This window comes from Brachyistius frenatus, unplaced genomic scaffold (assembly GCF_029030835.1).
Source record: "Brachyistius frenatus isolate BFR_SWC_R1_liver_20210118 unplaced genomic scaffold, ASM2903083v1 Contig_211, whole genome shotgun sequence".
Classification (NCBI taxonomy): Eukaryota; Metazoa; Chordata; class Actinopteri; family Embiotocidae; genus Brachyistius; species Brachyistius frenatus.
The window spans coordinates 270,110-296,511 of record NW_027210810.1 but is presented as its reverse complement, the minus strand read 5'-3'; the positions used below and the strand labels follow the sequence as shown (position 1 = coordinate 296,511).

General features: G+C 48.4%; 3 protein-coding genes across 3 annotated transcripts; 2 read left to right on the top strand and 1 right to left on the bottom strand.

Moving 5' to 3' along the window:
• Positions 1 to 125: 125 nt before the first annotated feature.
• On the bottom strand, positions 126 to 7,334 carry afg3l2 (AFG3-like AAA ATPase 2). Its single transcript, XM_069719274.1, has 17 exons — positions 7,095 to 7,334; positions 6,560 to 6,656; positions 6,311 to 6,379; positions 6,092 to 6,225; positions 5,829 to 5,981; positions 5,175 to 5,249; positions 4,965 to 5,089; positions 4,603 to 4,876; positions 4,161 to 4,298; positions 3,604 to 3,757; positions 3,313 to 3,420; positions 3,069 to 3,194; positions 2,833 to 2,943; positions 2,415 to 2,530; positions 1,906 to 2,106; positions 1,547 to 1,741; positions 126 to 1,457 (listed from the first exon to the last, which is right to left on the bottom strand). Exons 1-17 carry the CDS (start codon positions 7,179 to 7,181, stop codon positions 1,218 to 1,220), a joined length of 2,403 nt encoding a protein of 800 aa, XP_069575375.1. The 5' UTR covers positions 7,182 to 7,334; the 3' UTR covers positions 126 to 1,217.
• A 214-nt stretch (positions 7,335 to 7,548) lies between these two features.
• fastk (Fas-activated serine/threonine kinase) lies at positions 7,549 to 15,501 on the top strand. The gene is made up of 11 exons (XM_069719273.1): positions 7,549 to 7,687; positions 8,944 to 9,808; positions 9,890 to 10,238; positions 10,393 to 10,580; positions 10,808 to 10,956; positions 11,034 to 11,250; positions 11,339 to 11,498; positions 11,857 to 11,948; positions 12,130 to 12,832; positions 12,923 to 13,037; positions 13,154 to 15,501. Exons 2-11 carry the CDS (start codon positions 8,986 to 8,988, stop codon positions 13,238 to 13,240), a joined length of 2,883 nt encoding a protein of 960 aa, XP_069575374.1. The 5' UTR covers positions 7,549 to 7,687; positions 8,944 to 8,985; the 3' UTR covers positions 13,241 to 15,501.
• An 846-nt stretch (positions 15,502 to 16,347) lies between these two features.
• On the top strand, positions 16,348 to 26,252 carry LOC138633171 (dynein axonemal heavy chain 17-like). Its single transcript, XM_069719259.1, has 22 exons — positions 16,348 to 16,859; positions 18,551 to 18,810; positions 19,149 to 19,332; positions 19,534 to 19,633; positions 19,713 to 19,798; positions 20,067 to 20,192; positions 20,428 to 20,574; positions 20,897 to 20,983; positions 21,086 to 21,253; positions 21,335 to 21,451; positions 21,676 to 21,926; positions 21,994 to 22,186; positions 22,651 to 22,797; positions 22,919 to 23,021; positions 23,119 to 23,222; positions 23,305 to 23,424; positions 23,516 to 23,659; positions 23,919 to 24,092; positions 24,238 to 24,471; positions 24,619 to 24,788; positions 25,228 to 25,363; positions 25,739 to 26,252. The coding sequence occupies exons 1-22, from the start codon at positions 16,500 to 16,502 to the stop codon at positions 25,742 to 25,744; spliced, it is 3,417 nt and encodes a 1,138-aa protein (XP_069575360.1). The 5' UTR covers positions 16,348 to 16,499; the 3' UTR covers positions 25,745 to 26,252.
• Positions 26,253 to 26,402: the final 150 nt, after the last annotated feature.

The window sequence follows — 26,402 nt, the reverse complement described above, 5'->3', positions numbered from 1 at the left end:
TGGAAAGTGACATTTTTTTTTTGTTTATGGTTGAAATGTTTAATTTATTTAGGTGGTGCTCAGAAAACAGTCCATTTAAAAAAAATTAAAAAAACAAAACAAAACAAAGTCAATAGATTGTTGAATAATAATGTTGCTGAAAGTTTTTCTGACTTTATTAAAACATCTGAAACAGAACACACATTTACATGTTTCTATTATAATTATTATTAAACATCATGTACAATGACAGCACACACTGAGCTGCAGGCTGGTTGGAGCTGTACACATAATACAACACGTTAGCAATGACTGATCGATAATTAATCAATCTGTGATGAGCAGATGGCGTCTCCGTTCTCCCAACGTGTAAGTGCAGACGACGTCGATGAAGATGAACACTCTCGTTGTGGCAGAAACCAAATAGTCTCCAGATATTCCAGAACATTTATTTCATTAAGCTCCGCGCAACAACAAAAATGGAATTTCGTCAATATTTTCAGATCAATAACTGTCGATAAATACGTGATGGCGGTTTTTATCTATTCAGTTTGATGTTTAAATATGTCCGTGTTCCTCTGAATGCTCCGGGTCCTAAGCTGCAATCGCTCCGTTATCGATCCATCGTTTACCTGCTGGAACCCGGCGAAGGAACCAGGACGAGGATCCAGAGTCTGGATGTGGAAACTTAAAGGAGTTCTACGTACAAAGAAATGTTCTTGAGTGGTTCTACGGGTCAAAGCCGAAGTATGTTTGACGTGGAACCCTGTGATGGGGCGAGGCAGATGACACCTCTCAATGTCAGAGTTCTTTAAGGGTTCCAGAAGTGCTTTCGGTTCAGGATGAAAAGATTTGTGGAACTAGAACACTTTCCACATCCCGATTTGGAAGAACGGTTATGGTGTTAAGTTCTAAGCAAGACGTTTTTTTGAGTTCCACAGGTTCTAAGGTGGAAGAGGTTCTCGGGGTTCTAGATCTTGTAGGAGAAAGGTTGATTGTAGAACTCCACATAACGTGGGAAGGTTGGTTCATAGTTTAAAAGTTGGTGTTAGAACCCCAAATCCAACAGAACATCTTGGACTTTCGGGTGAAGGCCGGCCGTTTGGTGCAGAACTCAAGAGTAACGGAGATTTTAAATCTTTAGTCAGTGGGTTCTCGACCTTGTGATTGTGACCGTAGATATTTTATGGGTTCGGTGTTTGTTTGTGTCGTAGAACCCCGACGTGCAGCAAGAGGTTCTAGAAGGGCATTCCTCCTGAGATCTGGCGGGCCACCTGCTCCTCCTGAGTCTCCTCCTTGTCCTTCCTCTCCTGGTTCCAGTCCTTCAGACCCTCCGGCAGCGTCGTGTCCTCGTCCTCGCCTCCCGTTCCCTCCACGAACTCTTCGTACGTCGACTTTTCTGCGAACGGACGTTTGCCCAGCAGCTCCACCATGTCGTTCTTGTCCAGAACTTCCTTCTCCAGCAGCCGCTGTGCCACCTGGAGACCGCAAGGACACAAAGAACATCATCAAAGAGACCCTGCAGAGGTTCCTAAAGTCGATCCGGAACAAAGCTGGATCTCAGTACCTTCTCCACGTCGGCCTTCTTGTCATTCAGCAGCTGTTCGGTTCTCCGATACGCCTCGCTGATCAAGATTCTGACCTCGGTGTCGATCAGACAGGCAGTGGCCTCGCTGTACGGTTTCTCTAGAACCATCTCGCCCTGCCGGGGGAGGTCGAAGGAGACCTGACCCACCTTGGCATTCATCCCAAACTGAACGATCTGCAGGCGAACACAGAGCAGCACGTCAGACAGACCAGAACCTGAACGAGGACCAACGTAAACCATGTTTGGGCTCTTTCATCTTCAGTCCCGTTAAGCATTCATCAGTCAAAAATCCCTTCAAGTCACACTCTGAACTCTGCGACCCCTGTGTGACCTCTGACCTGTGCATAGGCGCTCTGGGTGACCTTTCGGAGGTCATCCTGAGCTCCGGTGGTGATCCGTCCAAAGAAGATCTCCTCGGCGACTCGGCCCCCGAGAGTCATACACATCCGGTCCAGCAGCTGCTCTTTGGTGTACAGGTACTGCTCTCTCGGTAAATACTGAGCGTAACCCAGACCCTTCCCTCTGGGGATGATGGACACCTGCACAGGTAACAACAACAACAACAACGTCACACCTAAAAGCACTGAACATTTCTGTGGATCTACCACTTTAATATCTGACTGCATGTAAGACAATGAGGTATTTTCTTTAATTGGAGCAGCGAATATGAATCCACACCAGACTCCATTCAAATAACGTTGAATTTTACACACACATCGTTGGTGTTTAACTACAAAACACCAAATGAGGCTTGACTAAGCAGCAGAACCGTACAAAGTCCAGTTTCGGGGTTTGACAGGTGAGGAAACAGGGTTTTTAATATGTTCAGTGTCACAGTGAGTGAGACCTTCAGCAGAGGGTCGGCGTGCTCCAGGTACCATCCGGCCACGGCATGACCCGCCTCGTGATACGCCACCGTCTTCTTTTCCTCTGGCTGGAGGACCTGAGTCTTCTTCTCCAGACCTTTAACACGAGCAAGAAGATAATTTAGTTTAGTCTTTGAGGGCGTTTCCAGATCAGATACGACTGATCTGCACCGTTCCCGCGTTAAATCCTCATCGGCGGGACACTTCCAGTTAGCTTTGATAGTGGGGGTCTGGGTCTGGTTCGATGTTCTGGATCTGGTATTAATAGGCCAGGTCATATTTGATGGTTTGGGTCTTGTTTGGTCTGAATGTCTGGGTCTGGTCTGATGGTCACTGTATTGGTCTGGTTTGATGGTCTTGGTCTGGGTCTGGTTTGATGGTCTTGGTCTCAGGTCTCACCTCCGATGACTCTCTCGATGGCCTGCTCAAAGTGTTTTTGGTTGATGGCATCTGAAAGGTGGCGAGCGGCAATCAGAGCCGCCTCGTTGCAAACATTGGCGATGTCGGCACCTGACAGGCAGAGAACAGGGAGAACAAACCCATTGGTGTAAAAAGGACTGTGATTGGTTCAGTGACTTCCTGCTGTGGCAATAAGGAATCCTGACACTGACGAGACAACGTGAAGCACAGTTTACCTGAGAATCCAGGTGTGAGGGCGGCCATCTTCCTAGCCAAAGCCTCTTTGTCCATTTCGGCATCCAGCTTCAGAGGACGCAGATGGACTTTAAAGATGGACGCCCGTCCTTTGATGTCTGGATGACCTGAGAGCAGAACATTCATCATAATGTTTGGTTTTAACCTCCATTACATTATTTTTTCATCTTAGTGAATCTGTTTTCCTCCTCTGTCAGACAAATCCTCCATTAGTCAAACTCCTACCGATGTAGATCTGTCGGTCGAAGCGTCCCGGTCTCATCAGAGCCGGGTCCAGGATGTCCGGTCTGTTGGTTCCTGCCAGAACCACAACGTTGGTCGCAGTGTTGAACCCTGAAGGACAGAGAGGAGTGAGACCTCCTGTCACTGCACTCTTTGATTAGACACTTCATCATCAGGACTTTTTTTTTCAGAAATCCTGTAACTCCCAAAACAGATGCCTTCTTTTTTTAAAACTTTATTTTAAATTAATTTCTAGAAACCTGCAACAATCCTCCACTACGCTTCTGAACCTACCGTCCATCTCCACCAGCAGCTGGTTCAGCGTGTTCTCCTGCTCGCTCTGTCCTCCAAAGTTTCCTCGTCCTCGCTTTCGTCCCACAGCGTCGATCTCGTCGATGAAGAGGATGCAGGGAGCGTTCTTTCTCGCCATGACGAAAAGGTCCCTCACCTGCACAGGAAATGACATCATACCTAGTCTAGGTGCTCTTTACAGATTTCCTTCTCTACCTTCCTCTGTCTTTTTCCCTCTTTATATAAGGTAACGAGGGGAGAGATCAGATTTATAACAATGTGACTTAATCGTTCATTAATCTACCCTCATTTCTCCTATTGTGATATTAGTATTGTTTATTACGTGGTATATTTACCAGTTTAAGTACAGATATTTATTTATATATTTGTTCATTTAAATACATATTTTCGTCCATATTGTTGTTTAATTCAATCTACAATTTGCTGTCAGTGTGAATCCATTTTCATTTTCTTATTTGCTTTACACACCAGAGAATAATTAAATTAAAGGTACAATGAATAAAATAATAAATAAATTCAAGGTATAAGCTGTTGCTCACCCTGGCGGGGCCGACGCCCACGAACATCTCCAGAAACTCGGAGCCGTTGACGGTGATGAAAGGTACGTTGGCCTCGCCGGCCGTCGCTTTGGCCAGAAGAGTTTTTCCGGTTCCTGGAGGACCCGTCAATATGGCTCCCTGGATGCGTGATACACACTCATTAACACCAACTACACACTCGGGTACACACCGAGGGCACGACAACATGGACACAAACCATCGCCGATAATGGACATCTTGGAGTTTAACGGCGAGCCCAAGCCATGACCTCGTCATTTCTTGGCCCTGCCTTAAATTTAAGGGTCCCTCCGGTAATCTGTCTCCGCCCACCCCTTTCAATTTTAATCTCCTCACAGTGAAGGTATTGTCCCTTCACCTTCAAATCTAACCCCTCACCAGATAGATCTCCTCACCTCCCCACTCGCTGGGATTTCGCCCTCACCTTGGGGATCTTGGCCCCCAGGTCCTGGTACTGTTTGGGGTTCTTCAGGAAGTTGACGAACTCCATGATCTCCAGCTTGGCCTCCTCGCAGCCCGCCACGTCTTTGAACTTCACGTCGATCTCGTCCTTGAGGATCTTTGCTGTCGTCTCGCTCACGCTGAACAGGCCGCCCATCCCCCTGCCGGGACGCCCCGCCCCCGCCGGGCCCCGCCGCAGCATGAACAGCAGGAAGCCGATGATGAGCACTGTGGGGAGCATGCTCAGTAGAAAGGTGCTGGAGAGGGAGGCGCAAACATCAGAGCAGGAGTCTACACTTCAAACCGAAGCGGCGCTGTGGATGAATCGGACACGGTGCTGCTTACCCGTCGCTCTCAGTGGAATAAACCACCGGCAGCCGGTTCTCCCCCTCGATGCCGAGCTCGTACTGAAAACTCTCCAGATTCCTCTCAAATGTGTCCACGCTGCCGATGTTGAACCACACGTACTGCTGCGAGACGGAAACGCACAGGAGGAAAGGTTCAGTATTTACCACGTAACCGAGGACAACGTTCACCGAGAGAAGTCTGACTCACCCCGTCGACCGGCGTCTTCCCGTGAGAGAAGATCACTTTGACGTAACGCTTGTTGACAACTTCTAACCGATCAACCTGACGGAGAAACACATCGGACGCACTGTAACAGCAATCAGACTGAGATCAACAAGGTCAATTACTAAAATACAAATACCTGTTTGAGATTGCCAACATCAAAGTAACATGGTAGAGTTCTCAAGATTAAAAGTGAAAATAGATTAACAAATCGGGCTGGGTTACGGTCAAAGATTTTCAACACTGGTACTGATATGTTGACTTCGGTAGATGTACTTTTTTTGTATACCAATTATATTTTAAGAAAATTACACATTATGTTACAGATCTTTATGATTTCATGCATTTTAGAGGGGGACAGTGTAACCCAAGTTGTTTTCTTTACCGATGTCCCCTAAACGCCTCACATACTTATCAGTCGAGTTTACCTTGCCGGAATCACACAGAGCACACAACTCAAGATGTGTAGCTAAAAGTTTGTTTGAAAACAATACTGCAGTTTATTATTTTGTATCGTGACAAAAAAAAAAAAAAAGGATCAAAGTTCGGTACCCAGCCCAATTAACGGGAAGAGATTATGTTGGATTCGGGAGATGACACGGTCGGATTACAGGAGATGAGGTCATGTGTTCGCCTCACCACTCCTTTAGACAGGTAGTTGTTGACAAAGTCCTTCCAGGTGACCTCTCGTCCTCCGTCCCTGAAGAAGAAGTAGTAGGTGACGGTGGCCCAGAATGCCACGCCGCTCAGGAAGTACAGCCGAAACTCCTTGTCGTCCCAGGGAATGTCCCCCTGAAGACAAACACCGAGCTGAGACCACACCCACCGGACACAACTCCCACCCGTCTGAGCAGGTGAACCAAAGGTGAGCGACGGCTTCACTCACTAAAGAACTGACTGACCTTCTGCAGACGACTGGACCAGTGTGACTCCTCCTTACGGCCTCCTCGTTTTCCTCCTCCTCCACCTACTCCTCCTCCTCCTCCTGCTGCTGCTGACTTTCCAGATGCTTTCTGAGCTTTGGCAGGTTTGGCTTCTGAGAAACAGTCGATGAATAGTAGAAGTCAGTAGATGAACAGTAGAAGTCAGTAGATGCAGTCAGTAAGTCAGCAGGTTTTTACCTTTGGTTGGAGCTTCAGCTTCAGGAGTCTTTGGAGTTTTCTGACCATCTGGAAAATATTTCTCAAAACCTGAAAAGGGAAAAACAACAAAAACAACATGTAATCATACTGAACACACATGTTTGTTTTCTGAACATGTGGGGACCTCACTGATGTCACGTGTTGAAGTGAGAACCTCAGGAGAACCAACATTTTGGAGCCAATTAATACATCTGAAACTTAAGATTTTTATGGTACACGCAGCTGTACCTTTGGGAGGCCTGGAGCTCAGCCTCCTGTAGGCTCCCAGCAGGTCACTCAGCAGGCTCCGTCCACCCTCCACCTGCCCCACCGCGGTCGAGGTCACCTGACCAACAGAGACACGACGTCACCTGGAGTCTCCAGTGAACTCCTTTTTCACAGGCGAGTTCAAAACAGGTGACGTAACAACACGTAGCAACTACACACTCGTCCATAACCTGGTTTTTTTTTTGGTATTACTTCCGGTTTATGATTAAACAAAACAAAACAGCGTGATGAAACATGTAGATACTGACCGACATAACACTTTAATACTGATATTACAATGCGACGTCACGGTAAAAAAAAAAAAAGCACCCAAAATAACCCCGGAACCACCCGACACAGTTCGGCTGGATCAGTGTGAGTTCTTATAGCTGCTTTCCGCTCCAGGACTCGGTGGTCAGTGGTTGTTGTAAACCGCGTGTCGGTGTTCGTGACCGGGCTTGTTGTGTCCGCTGTCACGGTGTTAGCACGTTAGCACGTTAGCACGTCCTCCACCTACCAGCCTGGTCGGAGCGCCGGACAGCGGCAGCAGCAGCCGGAACAGGCTCCTGCAGCCGGCCGACAGCCGCAGGTAGCGGTGAGCCATACCTCCCGGTGGGAATACTCCGACGCGGAGCGGCAGAAAGCAACAGCGGGCACGAAAACTTAAAAACAACTCGGGTTCAATGCTGCTATTCCATAATCGCACCGCGACGCCATCTTTACGCAAAGCGTTCTTCTTCGTGAGTTTTTAGAGGTTTGTTTGTGGCGAGTCCGCCCCTAGCGTCCGCAGGAAAACTGCTTGACTACTACTTCTTCGTTTTCTTAATAATAAAATAATAACAACAACAATAATAGTAATAATAATAATAATAATAATAACAATAATAATAATAATAATATAAAACCAGCTCAGTAAAATCAGAGTTTGCGTGTTACCGCAGGGGGCCGCCGGATGTCGCTGCCGTACCCTGCTCCAGGTGCATGCCGGGTAGAGCAGGATGGCGTCTGCAGGCTGTGTGAAGGAATGAAGCGGCTGACCGCTGCCCGTTTCCCCGGTGAACCTGCTCTCTCAGCGGCCTCGGGTGTTTCACAGAGCGGAGCTGCTATGAGGTAAGTTCTCTGTCGCTCTCGGGCGCGAACCGCCGGGTTAAGCCGCGGGTCGTAACCCGGGGAATAACCCGGGTTGTCCGGCGGCTCTGCCGGGAGAAGGGCAGGCTGATGCTAACATGCTAACGTGCTAACGGATCAGCTGTGGGACCGCAGCTGACAACGAACCGAGCCGAGCCGAGCCCGGCTCGCAGCCAGCTCGTTCCTCAGCGTTGATGTTCGCGTCCAACAGTTTGGTTGGCACACTCGACGTCAGCCGGGCGAGCAGCCGGCTGTCACGGAGCAAATCCACTCGCAGCAGCGTGTTAGCAGTAATGACAGCCCCGGAGTGAACTGGCGTTTAGGGTATGACGTCATCTTATTCGCATGACGTAAGTAGTGACCAAAGGGGGCTTTAACGGGTTAACTGTGGGACCGTATGTTAACGTTAGCATGTGGGGACGAGGGGAGGGGAGGGGTGGTGGTGATGATGTGTGTGGCAAAGGGGGGAGATGGGGGCGGCGGCAGGTGATTGATTGATTGATTGATTGACTTCTCTGATCACTCTGAGGGATTGTTCCAGCTGCATCTTCTCTGGGAGGTTTTGCAGCTCTTTGTCTGTTAGTTTTTAAATACTGTTTACTGACTTTGTTCTGGAGCTTTCAGCTGATGTATTCCAGCCAAAACATCAGACAGTGATGTTCAGGTTTTTTTTATTTTTTTTGTGTGTTTTATTTGTGTGTTTTTTTTTAAGAATTCATGTCTTTTAATCCCCATGGTGGGTTGTGGGGTTCAGATGATTAAAACTGGATCATATCTTTGTAATGATTATTTTTGAATGGATTGTTCAGTAAAGTCCAGTTCAGACCAAAGATTCAAGGCAAAATAAAAAAAAAACTGTTTTAAGAACGTAGTTGGAAAAGTTGCAGCCTTGTGAACTGGTCTCAGCTCGACTGGAACCAGCTGACCAACTTGTCCAGTCTTCAGTGACTAGTTGTAGAGTCTAAGGTTTCCTTTCTTACTATTCGGGGAGACACCAGATGCTACAAATTGTATTCAGCTACGAAAGAGGCCAGAAAAGCCGTCAGTTAAAACAGGAGTGCGGAGAGTAGTTGTTGTGGAGATGTTTAACCGTCTTGTCTGGTTGCTTCGAGGTAAACTTCAGGTTTCAGGATGTTTCAGACTTGTTGCAGTTTAAAATCATCTCATCTTGAATCTTTGGTCTGAACTGGACCTGACATGTTGCAGGTGGATGTAAACTGCTTCCTCTCCTCCTGCAGGACTGCTGTGCTCTTGCCTCCCGGCAGTGTGGCTGTTGGACTATGTTGTGTTTGTCCACTGGGCGGCGCCTCTTGAGCCGAGCTCGCTGCCTCCCTCCCTGCCCCCCCCTCCCCGCTGCCCAGCCAGTCGCCATGTATGCCACCCGCCTGTACAGCACCGCGGGGGGAGGAGGAGGAGGGGGAGGTGGAGGGGGTGGGGTTAAGCAGGGGCGAAGGGCGGGGCTGGCAGTGCTCGAAGCACCCCACCCTCCTCACCCACACCTCCCCCATCACCCAGCCCCGCCTCCCCCCGCCTACCCACTGTATCAGGGCCGGCCCGACGCCCACCGAGGAGCACATTTCCACCACCACTACCACCCCCATCCTCACCCCCACCCACAGGCCCACCACTTGGCCCCGCCCCCAATCCCCCCCCACTACCAGCACCACGCCCCCTTCCAAGCCTACGGAGGAGGCCCTCCGGCCAGCGGTACCGCCATCGCCGGCAACAAGAAGAAGACGTGGAACTTCATCCACGAGAAGATGAGCTACGACACGTTCTTCACCATGAAGCGTCTGATCGAGCGCTCGCGGCGGCCTGACGAGGTGCTGCGCTGGGTCACCCAGAACCCCGCCAAGATCTCCCACAACCACTATCCCGTCGCCCTGCAGAAGATCGGCCAGCTGCTGCAGGCCACGCCCCCACCGCGGACCGCCGGGGACAATGCGGACCCAGAGGCCTCCGGCGGTGGGGGAGCCGAGGGGGACGGACGACAGATCCTGGAGCACCAGGACTTCCAGACACTCTGCAAAGCCATCGTCAACGACTGCGCCAAGTTCGACAACTTCAGCATCGTCAACTGCCTGTACGCTGTGGCCGCACTCGGTGAGTCGCCGCGTGACGTTCAATCGCAGACCGACATTACCTCACTCTGACCTCACTCGCCTCTATCCGATCTACTCTCAGGTCTACCCAGCGACTCCCCGGTGGTCCAGGTGCTAGAGGCCGAGTCTCAGTCCAGACTGAACCAGTTCAACCAGAAGGATGTGTCCATGGTGTTCAGCTCCAGCATGAAGCTCCACTCGGGCAGCCAGCACCCTCTGACCGAGGCCTGCCTGGCCGGCCTGGAGAAGAACCTGGAGAGAGAGCGCCACCCGCAGACGCTCTTCCTGCTGCTCTCGTACTACAGACTCAAGTGGCGCTCGCTGCAGCCGCAGGAACCTGCTGCGGCCTCTACAGGGGCTGCAGGTGGGGCTGTAACCGCCATAACAAGCAACAACACGCCTCCAAACCCTGAGCAACTGCTCGCCAACAGGTGAGAAACAAACCGTTTCCTGGATCAGATCATTCATCCCGACACTCCTCAAAGTCTTTAACGGTTCAATGTGTCCGGCTGTCCTGAGGTCAGTGACGAGGTTTTTGGCGGAATATTGTTTAACACGAAACGTCGGTCCGTGCTCCGTCTGCAGAAAGATCCTGCGTCTGGTCAAACACACTCTGGCCAGTGTCAGCGGAGTTCGTGACCAGGAGATGGCGCTGTTGGACGAGATGCTGGCGGCGTGCGCTCGTGAGGCGAGCAACAAGAGTCTGGAGCTGATCTTCAGCTCTCACCTGTTCTACCAGAACAGACAGGAGAGGTTCATCAGCAGCCTGGCAGGTGGGTTTCGGTTTGTCTTTGAATCCCTCAGAGTCTGAGCAGGTCCCGTTTTTAACCGCAGAACACAGAGGCCTCACGAGCACGAACCATCACAGCTGAGACGAGCTGTTAGTGAAGCCTGAGAAGCTGCCGCATGAATGATTTGATCTCTGCCCAGACAAAAGTCAGTTAGTCAGTCCAGCTTACTGAGCTGACCATGTGACCTGTTGTGTTTTGCTCACCAACAGAAGAATTGCCTAAAAAGGTGGACAGCATCACTCCGTACACGATGGCCCTGATCGCCAAATACATCGCCCGCCATCGGCTGAGAGAGACGCGACTGCTCGACACCATCGCAGACTTCCTGGTGAAGAAGGCAGAGTATCTAGACAGTAAGGTGAGGACTGGTTTGCGGTCATGTGGTCTTTTCACAAGTGTACAGGACTCTGCAGGTGTGTTTGTCTTTGTCCTCAGGTGATCCAGAAGCTGGTGTTCCCGTTCAGCAGGATGAGTTACCGTCCGTCCAGCGAGCAGCAGTTCTTCTCTCGGCTGGAGGAGGTGGTGGAGCTGAAGGCACTCAGCTCGCCCCTCGCCACCGTCAACATTCTCATGTCGCTGTTCCAGCTGGGACATTTCCCCGGCCTGGTGTTGCACCGAGTCTTCTCCTCCGCCTTCATCAGCAACGTCACTAGTCAGTACCCGAAAAAAAACCCACTACTACACCACTGTAACCACGAGTACACCACTGTAACCGGTACAACACCATGTGTCCCACACAGACAGTCCCTATGCTCTGATCGTCCGGAGGTACCTCTCTCTGCTGGACGCTGCGGTGGAGTTGGAGTACCGCGACTACACCGGACCTCGACTGCAGGACACGCACAAGGTTCTGATGTTTGACCACGCCCTGACTGCCGACGAAGTCAACCGCAAGTATAGGTAACACCTGCACGCGCGCACACACACACACACACACACACACACACACACACACACACACACACACACACACACACACACACACACACACACACACACACACACACACACACACACACACACACACACACACGGACACCTGCACACACAGGTAACACCCGCACATACGTGTACACCAATTCTACTGGTGTCCGATTCTGTTTGAGCTTTTTCTCAAACAGTCCTTACTGGTCCCGATCACTTCCTGGTCCTTCTAACCAGTTCTGACTGGTTCTCCACTAGAATTGGGCCGGTTGTAACTGGTTCTGGCTGTTTCTGACTGGTTCTGACTGGCTCTGGTCGTTCTGTCTCTTGTCAGCTATAAAGGTCTGGTGGCCGAGGCTCTGCGACAGCTGGTCGGAGAGCAGAACTACAAACAGGACGAAGTACTCGCCCCGGGATACTACACAGGTACTACATACTGAGTACTACACAAGTAGTACATACTGAATATCACACAGGTACGACACAACAAGTACCACACAAAGTATTTCTGCGCAGTACTGCAGTATGTCCTGTGCAGTAATCTGATTACACTTTGAATACTGCAGTATTTCCTGCGCTGTAATCTGATCACCTTCTTTGCCTCTAGACTTTGTGCTGTGGATGGACAATTCTGGTCGGGTACTGCCCATCAGGACCGGAGCCGGTCTGGCTCTAAGCATTGTTCCTCCCCCCTGCGTCGCCGTGACGTCGAAGCCGGTTGAAGGTGCGGTTGCCGTGGTAACCTCAGAATTTCAGAAGTTCTCTCCATTTACGGCGCTGGAGGAGGGCACCGAGCAGCCGTGTCAGGTGGGTGAAGGGATGGGCGGGGCCATGGAGTCCAGGTCCTTCCTGCCCCACCACATTCGCAGCACAGCAGGGGCCACAACGCCCTCAGGGCCTCCACGACCGGGGACAAACGGCGGCCCCTTGGACTATGGCCCTTACTACGTCCCCGCAGCAGAGTACTACACCAGTCTGGCAAAGGAGCACTCTCTGGAAAGCCAGGACAGCTCCACGCTCAGCAGTCCCCCCTCCGATGGCCTGGCCCCACCTGGGGCTCAGGGACCTGCCGGGGCCACTGCCCCAGACTCCCTCTTCCAGTTTTCCATTGGGAAGATCCTGGAGGACGAGGGGGGCACAGGGGCCGCGGGGGTCCAGGAGACAGACTGCGAGCTGCCACAATTCTATGAAGGAGTGACATACTCTGAAGGGTCGGGGGCCAACAGAGGGCCTCCGTCACCGCCACAGCTCCATCGTCCCGACCAACCGGACTCTGACAACCTCCCAGTAGACCAGAGACCCATCCGAAGGTCAGTCCACCGGGTCTCAGGTCCTAACAGAACCAGTTCTCCGTCCGAAAGACATATCTCATTGTGTCAAACTGTGCCTGGTCTCTGCAGGGTCATCATGTCCGTCAACGATAAGTGGCATTACTGCCACAACTCCGAGGTTCTGGTTGGGTCCCGGGCCATGAGAGACCGACACCTGAGACTGCTGGGATACATCATCCTACAGGTCAGTCCACAGTTCAAGAACAGAACCAGCCACGCTCTGCGTATTTGCTGGAGCGTGTCTTTAGTTCAACCCTGTGAAAGGTCATGTGACATGTTGTCTGTCTTGTTCTTTCTCAGCTGCCGTACCACGAGCTGGAGAAGCTAAACGGCATAGAAGAGGTGAAGCAGTACCTCCACAAGAAGCTGCTGGACGTCCCGCGATGACGCTCTATGCGTGCGTGTGTGTGTGTGTGTGTGCGTGAGTGTGTGTAATCAGGTCTGTAATTTGAATCCTGCTTGGGTCGGAGGTTTGTTACCACTCTGAAAGGTGATGTCCTGTCAGTCACAGATCAGGGGGAAGCGCGTCTTAATGTGCAACTTAATTTTCAACTTTCGAAGCCGGGAGTCCTTGTTCGACTCCGCCCACCTGTCACTCACAGCCCTGGCTCCTCCCACCTGTTGCTGTGATTATTTTCTGGAAACCCTGTTCACGTTAAGGTTTGTTCAGTCACTCTGAAGGGTTGACCAATCATCGACGAGTGGGCGTGGCCAAGTGTGATGACATTGAAGTAGTTCCGACATCAGTGGTAGAGTTTCACAAAATAGGTCTGCGACGATCAATGCTGATTGGTTAAAAGCTGCTCCAATAGTTTCAAATTAGTCCCGAGGTCTATGCCTCTTCGGATGCGACTGGAATCAGACCTCAGTGGAGTTATGGCCAGACCCAGACGTTCACGCAGGGAACGTATGAGTCCAGCAGCCACTAACCAAACTCTGTTCAATTTTCGGAGTATTTAAAGCACACGTTTTATTTACCAATTCAAGCGTTCAGTTGTCTTTCCTCTGAATCTGACGGTCTGGTGTCTCGATGTGTTGGACGAACAATTTCTTTCACTTCAAGTTTCAAACCGATTCTGTTTGGTATTGATAAATGTGCTAATTATTTGCTTCATTGATCACTTTGTCTATAGAAACACCATCTGGTCTGACACTTTGTTTTTCCGTCACAGCAAACAGAAGATTTTTGAACGAAACGAGACATTCGCAGACGTCACCTTCAGACGCACGTTTTATACCGTTTTCGGATGTTTTAGAAAACAAATTATCAATTGATCATTTGAAAAGAAGGACAGGTAAATAATGAAAATGGCGTGCAGTTGCACAATGAGGTCACGTTAATGTGCGGGTCGACTCCCAGCAGGCTGTGCGGCTTTTTAAAGGACCATCCCGCTGTTTTCTGACCATTTTCCAAATCTTCCATACGATTTTTGTATCGACCTTTCTCCTAAAGTCAGCTTTTTAACAAACCAACATTTGTACTGGCAGGACATGAATTTATTACTCATAATCATTTAAGTTTTTGGAAATGTTCTCAAAGACACAACCTGTGGAGCGTATGTGTTTGTCGTTGTTGTGTTGTCAGCTGAGGTCCTGCAATGTTTAAGGAAACAGTCCATGGTGCGTTCAAGGACAATCGGAGTAAATCTTGAGCTCTGAAAACGTTTCACTTTTCTCGTTCCGTAAACTAAAACAAGTGGATTTTGTTTGACCCTGAATTCAAATCTGACTTTAGATTGTTTTTAAGTAACTGTGTGTATTATTTATTTGTGAATAAGACTGCTGGTCTCAAAACATATGTACAAATTTACTTCTAAAGTATACAATTGATCATTTTTACTTTTATTCGACCACTTTAGTGCCCAGCAGTTTTTTCTGGCAACACAGAGGGGCTCCTCTTGTCTGTGTCACTTCTCCATGTAATTAATCTGGAACAAAAAAAACGTGGACTGACTGATAAATTCCGAAAATATATTTGGATTCAGTTGAAATACAGAAGAAACTCTTTTAAGAAATGAGGCAAAATCTTTGTTTTAACCATCGTGACGAGTTTTACCTGTGCTCTCAGATGTGAGAGCATACCTGAACGCACCATCGGGTGATTCTTTCCTTGCGCGCACCTGAGCAGGTGAGACGGTGGTTTGATCTGTAACGCGGTTGGCAAACGTGAGAAAACAGCGAACTGGTCCTTCAACGCGTCGTGTGTTTGATGAGTGCTGGCTGTGATCTGATTGGTCAATGTGTGGATGAACTAACTCATTATATCTTGTTTTGTTTTTGTTTTTTTGGGGGGGAATGGGCGGGGCAGTTCCCTTTTTATAAAGTGTGGCGACCATGGTAATGATGATGTAATGGGACTGGGTTTCTGGGCGTCACTGTTTTACAAGAGCGGCAGAGGAGTTGCTCAGCAGGGCCTGATGTTGTATCCTAAGAGAGAGGGGAGGGGGTAGGGTGATGTTGACAATGTGGTGTGTGCCAAAGGCCTGAAGGAGGCGGTGGCTTCAGTGGGTGATTAACGTCGGGGGTCAAAGGTCAGATTATTTATTTGTGTACGGGGTGACGGACTGTCGGACGTTTGAGGGGAAAGTTTGTTTATATTCTATAAATCTATTAATTCAAATGTCTATAAAACCTGAAACCAAACCGAACTGTGTCGTCTTTATTTCTGTAAAGAGTCTCGGTCATGGTGAATCTTGAGTGTTGTCTGAGGACAACTGAACCGTCTCGAGTTTGTCATGTGAAAAGCTTCTTCAGTTCTGACTGACTGTGGGGAAGTTCCAGGCTTTAACATCTGTCCTTTTCATCTACAGTCCGTTCTCCACTTTAATCTGTATTTATTAGCAAATGAGTAGTATTTAAAAAAAATTTTTTATAGGCAACGTATATTCAACTCTATTGCATGTAGCATTAATTAGACGCTACTGATAATTTTGTTGTCTTTTAATCTTTTATTGTGAAACATCACATCTAAAATGTGGTAAATTTACAGAGAAACGTTTCTATTGGTGAGAGAAAATACTGACAAGAATTAAATGAAGGACAAATTCCTACATTACAATGACAGACAAACTGACCGCCGTGCCTCCTTCAGGGTCTGCAGGTGGAATAGCAAGTCCTGCTTTCTTGTGGTAGTTTAATTGGACCTGCTCTACATTTGTGTCCCGCGGGTTTCTAAATATCTTGTTCAGGCCTTATAGTTTTAGAAGATACTAATTAATAAATTCATCCATGTATTTAATCCACAATTTGTTTCTGTCATCATAAAAAAGATAGCATTTTATGGAATTTATGTTTTATGTTTGAAGTGATTCTGGAAACACGGACCACACAGAGAGATTTTACCACTAAAGTAAGTTAATTAAGTTATTAAAGGCAGAAGGAAACGTGTGAAATCTATGAAATATATGTCACGATACCGTTTAGTAAAATAACGTTTATCTGTTATAAAAAACTTTCGTGTTTACGACCTGAAGAAGATGGCCCTGAACGCACCACGAGCCGTTAAAAAAAGAAAATTGTCAAAAAGTCAAAGGTCGCGATTTTATGAAGGTTAAACGTTGTTTGTTTGTTTTTGTTGTTTTTTTTGGGTCCACTTTTCCATCAGAGTTGTTCTGAACTGTGTTTGTGAACGGAAACAAACAAAAAAATGAGCCGAGAGTCGGAGGGTGCGGAAGACGCGCGGCTGGATCCCATCCGGAGCTTCACGGTGAGGAGCTTCAGGCTGGACCCGGACAAATGGCGGGAGTTCGTGTTGCAGGACGAGACCGCGGTGACCTTCAGCAGCTTCTGCAGCAGTCAGGACGTCAACCACCTGTTCCTCTGCCAGCGGCCGGACTCCGGACTCTGCGTCAGCCTCGACTTCCCGAGAGAAGTCCACTCGAAAGTCATCTGCGTTTCCAGAACGCTCCGCGAGGGCGTCACCAAAGAAAACGCCAGGAACATTTTGACCATCCAAGAAGTTCAAGGCGGCGACGCGCTGAGCTTCATCGTTGACCTCACCGAGGAGGTGAGCTGCGGCTGATGCTAACTGACCGCCAACGAGGCGGGCTCGCTAACTGGTAGCTGAGGTTCACTTCAACGGAGGCTAATGCTAACGGGGAGCTAACGCTAACTTCAGCGGAGGACAATGCTAGCTGGCTGGCAGCTAAGGCTAATTTCGGCTAATGCTAATGCTAGCTCCAAGCTAAAGTAGCCGACTTCAGCTAATGGCAATGCTAGCTGGCTGGCAGCTAAGGCTAATTTCTGCTAATGCTAGCTCGAAGCTAAAGTAGCCGACTTCAGCTAATGGCAATGCTAACTGGCTGGCAGCTAAGGCTCATTTCGGCTAATGCTAATGCTAGCTCAAAGCTAAAGTAGCCGACTTCAGCTAATGGCAATGCTAGCTGGCTGGCAGCTAAGGCTAATTTCTGCTAATGCTAGCTCAAAGCTAAAGTAGCCGACTTCAGCTAATGGCAATGCTAACTGGCTGGCAGCTAAGGCTAATTTCTGCTAATGCTAGCTCGAAGCTAAAGTAGCCAACTTCAGCTAATGCTAACCTTCAGCTAAGGACAATGCTAGCTGGCTTGCAGCTAAGGCTAATTTCGGCTAAGGCTAATGCCTTTAGCTCGAAGCTAAAGTAGCCGACTTCAGCTAATGCTAACTTTCAGCGACGGCTATCCTAACGTGTCAGCTAAAAGCTAACTTTTCTTTTTAAACTTTATTTAGAACATACAAAAAACAAACAAAACAAAACAAAACAAAAAAAAGTACAGAACAATGACAGTCTGGCTTCTTTACATGCCAGTCGAGTATCAGCTGTTTTAGGGTCACACCTCCTAAAATGCAATCAAATATATATATTTCATTAATGGATGTCAAAATATACCAAAGTAAAAAAAAATAATAATTAAAAAACAGCTGAGGAGTAAAACAAGGGATTAAATTACATCATATTCAGACAAAAGTGCAACTAACTTTGTGGCATTGGGTTTACTTAATTTACAGATTTGCTTCGGCGTGAGAGTTCATTACACACTGGAGACATTTATATCATATTTGGTTATGATTATTATTTTGTACGCAAGAAATTTAATTTGTTCGTCCTTCAAACTGAGTCATAAACATTCAAAGGAGAAGAAATCTATATTTATGGGTCTGGATTTTAACCAATCATGCAGGGATATAATAATGCTGCATAAATGACAGTCCTCACATTTAAATCTTGTTTTAATGAATTAATGTGAGGGATAAATTTCATTTAAACTTTTAAAATGTAATTCCTTAAATTTAGGAGGGGTTGGGAAATTTTTAGGAATTTTGTTCTTGTAGCCTGTAGTTCGGCTTTCCCATAGTGCCAACGTTAACTTAAGGTAACGTTACAACACTGTGATATTCACAATGTTAATCCTGGATTTATGAGTTTTGACGTGTTTGTTAATGATTTTCGGAGGGCATTGAAGTTCAGTTTTTGACTGGATGGGGAGTTAATATATTGTCATTTTAGTCACATTGAGTTTTTCTTTGTAATTCAACAATACGTCCAAGGAAAATGTTCCCAACGGCCTCATCTCATCAAGTCTGCTGTTTGCACGACTTCCCTGTCACAACCAGGAGCTTGTAAATTTGAAAGCAGGCTTGATTATTACTGTCATAGAGCGCCGCCTGCAGGGCGTTCAGGATTCAGCTGACAGCTGAAGGTGTGTCCTGTCATCCCACCAGGTGACCTGCACGTTACTTAGCAACCGACAGAGCAGCTGCAGCTGGGAAGTGGGCGTCACCGACGAGGCTCTGAGGTTCCTGCAGAAACTGAAGAACGAAGCGCTGCTGATGAAGGCTCAGGTGGACGGACACACCTTCCTGGCTCATCCTGACGCTCTCTGCCGCCGAGGTGGCTACGATGACGCCGGTCATCATCCCATGGATGTTAACCAAAGTGGCGGTCTCCGTGACAAAAGTCTTGCTGTGGACAATGGAGATCAGTAGGGCATTTATTTGTAATTTCTTTCTAGGGGTTCCAAGAAATATAATATAATATATGTTTTTTTTTACACTTTATATGAAATACAAAAGACATGCAGGTGTACATGAGACAACTGCTTTCATTTTCATCACTTTTCAGGAGGAATGAAACATGTTTTCCATGAACTGTTAAGGTTAACAACAGATTAATCCACCACCGCGTGTGTGTTTCTCAGTGTTCAGGTTGTGTACAGGACGTAATTAATGTTAGCATTAGCATCAACCTAGGCAGTGGCAGAGGACATACTAACCCGAACAGGAAGTCCAACATAAAGCTTCTTCTTCTCTCCTTAAACAGGAAGTCAGACATAAAGCTCCTCCACGCCTGCAACGGGACGATCGTAGAGTGGGCGGAGCTTGTGTCTGAGTTCTTGCAGCAGGACTGGTCCAGACCGGTTCTGGACGGACTGAAGCCGCTTCCGTTAGAGGAGTTTGACTTCTGGAAGAACCGACTGAAGAACCTGCACTCCATCCAACAGCAGGTGATGACGTCACTTTAACAGCAGCTGATGATGTCCTCATCGCTGTAATGACACTCTGTTCATTTCTTTATGTTCTCGTTCACCGTCTCTACAGTTTAAGATCAATACCACCAAAAAGTGTTTTTTTTTTTTTTTTTTTATTGTTTTTTTTAGCGCTATTTATTTGTTGTTGATCGATGCTGTTTGTCGTTGTGTGTTCAGCTGACGAGCCCCAGAGCTCAGCAGGTAGCGTCCATCCTCCAGACAGCAGACAGCGTCTACTGGTCCACTCTGAGAGACATTTACAAAGACGTGCAGGACGGTACGCAAAAACCTATTCATACGTCTGTCAAGTGAAAAACAACCGCAGCATCTAACATGTCCGTCCTCGGTCTTCTCAGGTCTGCAGGAGGCAGAGGATGTGACAGTCCATCTGGTTCCTGTCCAGGAGAAACTGGAGGAGGTCATGCAGCTGCAGTACCACCAAGTACCTATAATCTGTCTCCAAGCCGATAGTCTTGTTTCAGGTCATCTTTGAATTGATTTCTGGACCAATCGGCAGACAGTATGACACTGACAGGACTTCCTGCCGAGGCTGTCGCTCCTTCACCACGTTGTATCTGTGACGCTCAGTAACTCTTGACAGCTGCAGGAGATAAAACAAAAAGCTCTTTTTCATCATTCAGTCAGTACCAGCTCCACTACATGTTGTGACATCATCAGACTGTGCACTAAACTCTGTCTGTGATTGGCAGCTGAAGGACCACATGGTGTCTGTGACGGAGGAAGTCCGTCAGCTGTGGATCAAGTCTGAGTTCTACCGTCAACCCTGCAGGATTGTGGTCCTGCTGCAGGAGATCTGCAACAGCTTCATACAGCTGGTACACACACACACACACACACACACACACACACACACACACACACACACACACACACACACACACACACACACACACACACACACACAGACCACACACACACTCACACTCACACACCAGTCCTTTCGGATATCTGTAGATCTTAAAGTATACGTCGCTGGCAGATTAATCAATAATCAAACTAATTGCTACTTTCGTCCCTGAAATCTTCCCTTTTCTTCTTCTGCTGCTGCAGAGCAGGGAATTCCTGAGAGGACAGGAAGTGATGATTGGTTTAGTATTAGACCATAGACTGGTCCTGAAGAATGTGTGCCTGGTGATCCAGACCCTGCAAACCCTAAAAGAGGCCTACGTTCAGACCAGGATTCAGACCTACAATCAGGTACAGTTATGATCTGCAGAGGCTCATGGGAACTGTAGTTCTGAGGCCGCTGTCAACCAAACATCCCACTTACATCGCTCTAAACTCAGACACAAGTGGGTCTTTTATTTTGAAAGGGCTGTTTGTGTTTGTGTTTACACGTCCAATCTTCCTGTAAAAACTCTCTGAAGTCACATATTGATAATTGTAGTGATCATGGCTCTGTTCAGCTGTTCACTGTGTGCCACACGTCTCTTCACCTGATCACAGCCTTACAGGTGAGTGCTGAGGTGACAGTGATGTCATCCAGGTGTTTCGACTCACCTGTTTGTCTCCGCTGCAGGACACACTCACATACAGCTGGGACTTCCCCTCAAACCTGGTCTTCTTCCACCTGGACAAGTTCCTGAAACGCCTGCACAACATCCAGGTACACCCTCACCTGAACCCTGTTCAAATGGTAGCCTGGTTCTGACCTGAACCTGGTTCTAACCTGAACTTCTCCCTCCTCCTGTCCCACATCCTCCTGCAGGAAGTGTTCAGTATCAGCCTGCAGTTGTACCAGCTGGATCAGATGGTGCTGTCTGGTGTCAGCGGCAGGATATGGACTGATGTGGTTCAGGAAGTGTATCAGGACTTCCTGGTTCATGTGAGGCTCCTGTCTGACTGCAACTGTGACCCCACAGACCCCGAGGACCAGGTGAGACCAGCAGTTGACGGTCAGTTGACATGTGAGGTACTTCCTGTCGGTGAGCTGTGTTGTGACTCGTCTTCCCCTCAGACCTTCGAGCTGCACCGGGATCAATTCCAGATTCAGGTGTCGGACCTGAAGGTACGGCTGGTGTCGGTGCTCAGCAGAGCCCTGGAAGACTGCAACGAGCACCGCTCTGCAGCAAAGGTACCAGTCTGTCCAGCAGCTGAGGGATCTGATCTGGTCTGATCCACTCAGATCCAGTTTCATCTGGTCTAATCTGATCTCATCCAGTTTGACTCAATCTGATCCAGGTCTGATCTGTTCTGATTCAACCTGATCTGTTCTGATCCAGTTCATCCCGTCTGATCTGATCCGGTCCGACCCCGTCTCATCTGGTCTGATCCGACCTGATTCGATCTGTGTTTCAGCTGGTGAAGATGTTTGGGTTCATCCTGGACCATCCTCTTATCCGGGGTCAGCTGCATCCTCACCTGACCCAGCTGGTGCAGATGGTCCTGATGGATCTGGATCAGATCGATCTGCTGTTCTCCAGTGAGAAAGAGAAGGTCGGAACCCTCACCAGGTTCACTCCGCCGGCTGTAGGTCGACTCCAATGGACTCAGCAGCTCCGCCTGAGAGCTGAAGACGCTCTGAAGAGCTTCCGGGCGGTCCAGCACCTGTAAGACCTACACACACACTCACACTCACACTCACACTCACTCACTCAGCCTCTTTGTTGTGTTCAGGGACCTGGACTCAGGTGACTCCCAACTGGTCCTGCAGAGGTTCGAGCAGATCATGGACACCCTTCAGGTCTTCAGAGACACTCAGAGGTCTGACTGGAGCACTCAGCTAGAATCGGACTGCGAATTCATCCTGAAACATCCTGTAATCGGACGCAGCGAGCAGGGGGTGCTGGAGGTCAGCTGCAGTCAGAAGGTGAGTCAGAGCAGGGCACAGCCACCATTATAGCCATTATAAAATGTTTTGCCAGAACGGTAACAGGAGCTGAAGTTTGGTTTGTTGCTTCAAGCTGCTTGTTGGTGTCTTTCCTCTGAGTTTATTAAACACCTGCAGCTTCATACAGCAGCAGGATCCACATAGAGAGAGAGCTGAACACATTTACACACGAGGAGCAGCAGCAGTAACTTTATTATAAATACAGATGGAGGTAGGATCAATTAGGATTAATGTGTAGTTACTTCTCTTCACCTCAGACAGATGAGCTGTCAGTTTATCAGCTACAGTTGAATTATTGATTCAAGTGTTGAATGTTGATCACCGCTGTCAGATATTTTTTATTTTACTGTTAGTAAAAGTCTCACTTGCTCACTAAAGTAGACCTCGGTGAGGAGAGGCAACCGCAGCCCTGGACCTCTGCTCAGCATCCTCATTGTGTCCAGGTGGAGGCACTGCAGACGGAGCTCAGGTATGTGAGCAGGGAGAGAGACGTGGAGCTCCGCCCCCACACTACCAAACTCTTTACCTGCAGAGATGACATCACACAGAGCTACCAAAGCCTGACTCACATGGTATCCTGCTACAACCAGGTGTGTGCGCACACACACACACACACACACACACACACATACACACACACACACAGAGACACACAAACTTCCAGGTCCCGGTGAGGGCAAATGTCATGTGACAGACTGTGGTGTCCTTCAGGTGGTGAATGACGCCCTGCAGGTGGATCATCCTCTGATTGAGGGCCAGCTGCAGGACCTGAACCAGAACTTGTTGAAGCTGCAGAAGTTCACCTGGGGCTCTGGTGACTCATCACATGACACGTCACATGACTCGTCACATGACACGTTACATGAAATATATATATATATATGTGTGTGTGTGTGTGTGTGTGTGTCCAGATGTGCAGAAGCAGGTGCAGCAGCAGAAACAATCAGTGTTAAACTTCCACTCCACTGTAAGAGAGGCCAGAGCCAACACGGACGCTATGACATGCATCATACAGGTGAGTGACACACGCTGCTCCGTCATCAGTCTGGATTGTCAAGATGTCGTCTGTACTCAGGTGTGTGTTGCTGTCCATGCAGGGATGGGCGGGGCTTCACCTCTTGGAGCGTTCAGGTGACTCACTGTTGAAGGGCGGAGCTGCCGAACAGACCTGCAAACAGCTCAGAGAGGAGGGACAGGAGCTGCTCAGGTTAATACAGGTAACACAGACGACACCTGTCAGGGGATGGGGGTGGGGGAGATTGGGGGGGGGGGGGCAGGTTCTGATGTGGCTCCGCTGCTTATTGTCAGGTCAACATGAGTCTATACGGAGCTGAGGCTTCCTCTCCGTCCTGGAACGGATATCTGGAGCACATGGATGACAAAGTCCAGGACGGACTGTTCCAGCTGCTGCTCAGAGCGCTGCACTTCCTGTCTGACAGCACGAGCCCACAGGTACGCACACCTGCACACAACAGCTGGAAACATGTCCGGGCAGACCGGAGGAGTTCAGTGCAACATGAAACTGATGTCATAATTTTTCTGACCCAAACAAACGATGAATTCAGGCTTCACTTCACCTTTGATCAGGTGACCTATGACCTCACACCAATAGGAACACAGTCACAGTGTCATCACAACACCTGTGACAGGTGTAGCAGGTAGTTGGAGGTCAGAACAAAATCATCAGTGATCTGTGTGTGTGTGTCTGTAGAGTGACGGTGCTGCGTTGTTGGCGGTCAGTCTGCAGCTGCAGGAAAAAGGAAGTGTGTTTGAACCGTCGGTAAGCGGCGGCTTGTCAGACTTCCTGAAGACCATCATCAGTGATGTTTTCGCCACTGCCAGCCTGCTGCCTAGGATCTCTGTGAGTCGCGACAGCGACTACCAGGTGACTCTGACATTACACTCTGAGCCCAGTCCAGGCACGAACAACCTGTCTGTCTACCTGTCTGTCTCTCACCAGTCGGCTTACCTGTCTGTCTCTGTCTCACCGGTCTGTTTACCTGTCTGTGTCTGACCTGTCTGTCTGTCAGGTGTCTCTGCAGCAGAATCCCAAGCTCTCTGCGTTGGAACAGGAAGTGATGCATCATCTGCTTCAGGTTAAGAAGGAAGCGGAGCACGTGAGGGTGGGGCTGGACAGGTACTCTCACCTGTGGCTGAGCGACAAGCTGGCGGCATTTCAGGAGTTCCTGTCCTACAGTAGACAGCTGGGACCCGAAGAGGAAGCCGATGAGACCCCGCCCACCCTGAAGGACTTCCAGAGAGAGGTGAGGGACGCCTGTCCACAGCTCTTTGAATCCAGCTGTTTTTGTTCTTTTCCACGTGTTTTTTATCCAGGTTTTACCTCACCTGTTGGCTGCAGAGCAGAAGCATCTCACCAGCTCACAGTGACCCTCCTGCTGTTTCTGTTTCAGATCGATTCGTTCCAAACTCTGAGAACAGAGGTGACTCACCTGGATGAGTTCATCGTCCTGCACAGCTGGCTGCAGGTCGACCTGAGACCCTTCAGAGACTCCCTACTGTCTGTCATCCAGGACTGGAAAAACATGTACACAGAGTACCTGCTGAACTCAGTCAGTGGCAGGTAAATTGACCTGAGACCCATTGGACTCAATCAGTGACAGTTAAACCAGGTACCCCAAGTGGACCAGCAGCCAGCAGGTGCACCTATGAGCTGACTGCTACAGAAATCACATGAAACTGAGTTTCCCGGTTCTGAATCCGATCCTGGTTTCCAACCATTTCTATGACTTTTTCATTTAATGACCAGACTCCATTCAAATATCTGTCAATTTAATATCAGCCTGCATGTAGGCAAACACTTGTGATTATGTGTCGATGAATCAAGCAGACGATTCGAATCCACACCAGACTCCATTCAAATATCAGTTGATTTTAAACACAAATCTTACATGTTTATTATATATAGTGGGTCTGATTGACTGAGCTGTCTGCATATGATCTAGCACAAACTGTGCGTTCAGAATATGTGTAAAGGTGTGATGATATGATCATGTGTTCAGTCTGCAGCAGGTGACTCAGCGTGGTGCTGAGGATGAAGAGTCCTCGTCTTCCTCCAGCTTCCCTCTGACAGAGACCATCCTGCTGCTGGAAGCTGCTGCAGTCGAGCTTCCCGAACACATGGCTGCGCAGCTGCAGGTAGTGACATCACTCTGACATAACTGCTGTCACATGACATCACTGAAACCCGAACAGCTGCTCAGAGGTCAGTTTTTTTTTTTTTTTTTTCATTGAAACAGGTGACTTAGATCAGAGGAAACAATAAACATGTAGAGTTGGGTATCGACGTGTTCCAATTTTGAAGCTCATTCTGTTTGTCAGCAGCCAATAAAAACACAGGAATTACTATTGCATCATAAATCACTCTCTTGCACTGCTGTCATTAATATTTATCGATGTCCTATCAGGTAAACGTCATGTGACCGCAGCCTGTTGTGTCCTGGTGAAGTGAACCCACAGTGATTCTGGACTACGTGTACTGATCAGATGTGTCTGTGTCTTTGTGTGTTCCAGTGTTGATGGAGAAGGAGACGACTCCTGAAGACGTCCGGCTGAAACACACTTCCTGCTTTATGACCTGACGAGTTTATTGATGAGCTCTGATGTGTTTTCTCTGTTAAAATTAAAAGAGCAAAGTTGAGGTCAGTCTGGATTCTAGTTTAAGCTCCTGATGCAGCTTCAGATGGCGACTGTCGCCGCCTGGGGTTTTGGTTTGACTTCCTGTTTCTGGAGATCAGCTGCCCTCACGTCTCTCCTGCGGTTTTTTTTCTGTTTCCTGTCGGCTTCAAACACGTTTTAAATTTGAGAGTGCTGAAGGAGCAGCTGATGATGATTTACAACTTATTTAAAAATGTTCTTTATCATCAGTTTCACCATCAAACCTTTCAAAATAGTCTCCCATTTTTTTTTTTTTTTTTTTTTTTTAAAGCTGCAGTTGTGCCTGTAGTTTGTAGGAAGGATCATCAGGATGCAGCTAATTTTATGAGACAGACGAACTCCGGAGGGAATCTGATTCATTTCTGGCTGCTCTGAAAGTCGTTTTAAAACACGTTCCCACCTAAAGTCCCAGAAGTTTTTAAGTTTCAGGGATGAATATGAGGATATTCAGGAAACTAAACGTTCCTTCAGTTTGAGTGAAACCCAGAGAAGATCACACAGTTACAACCTGAATGAAAGG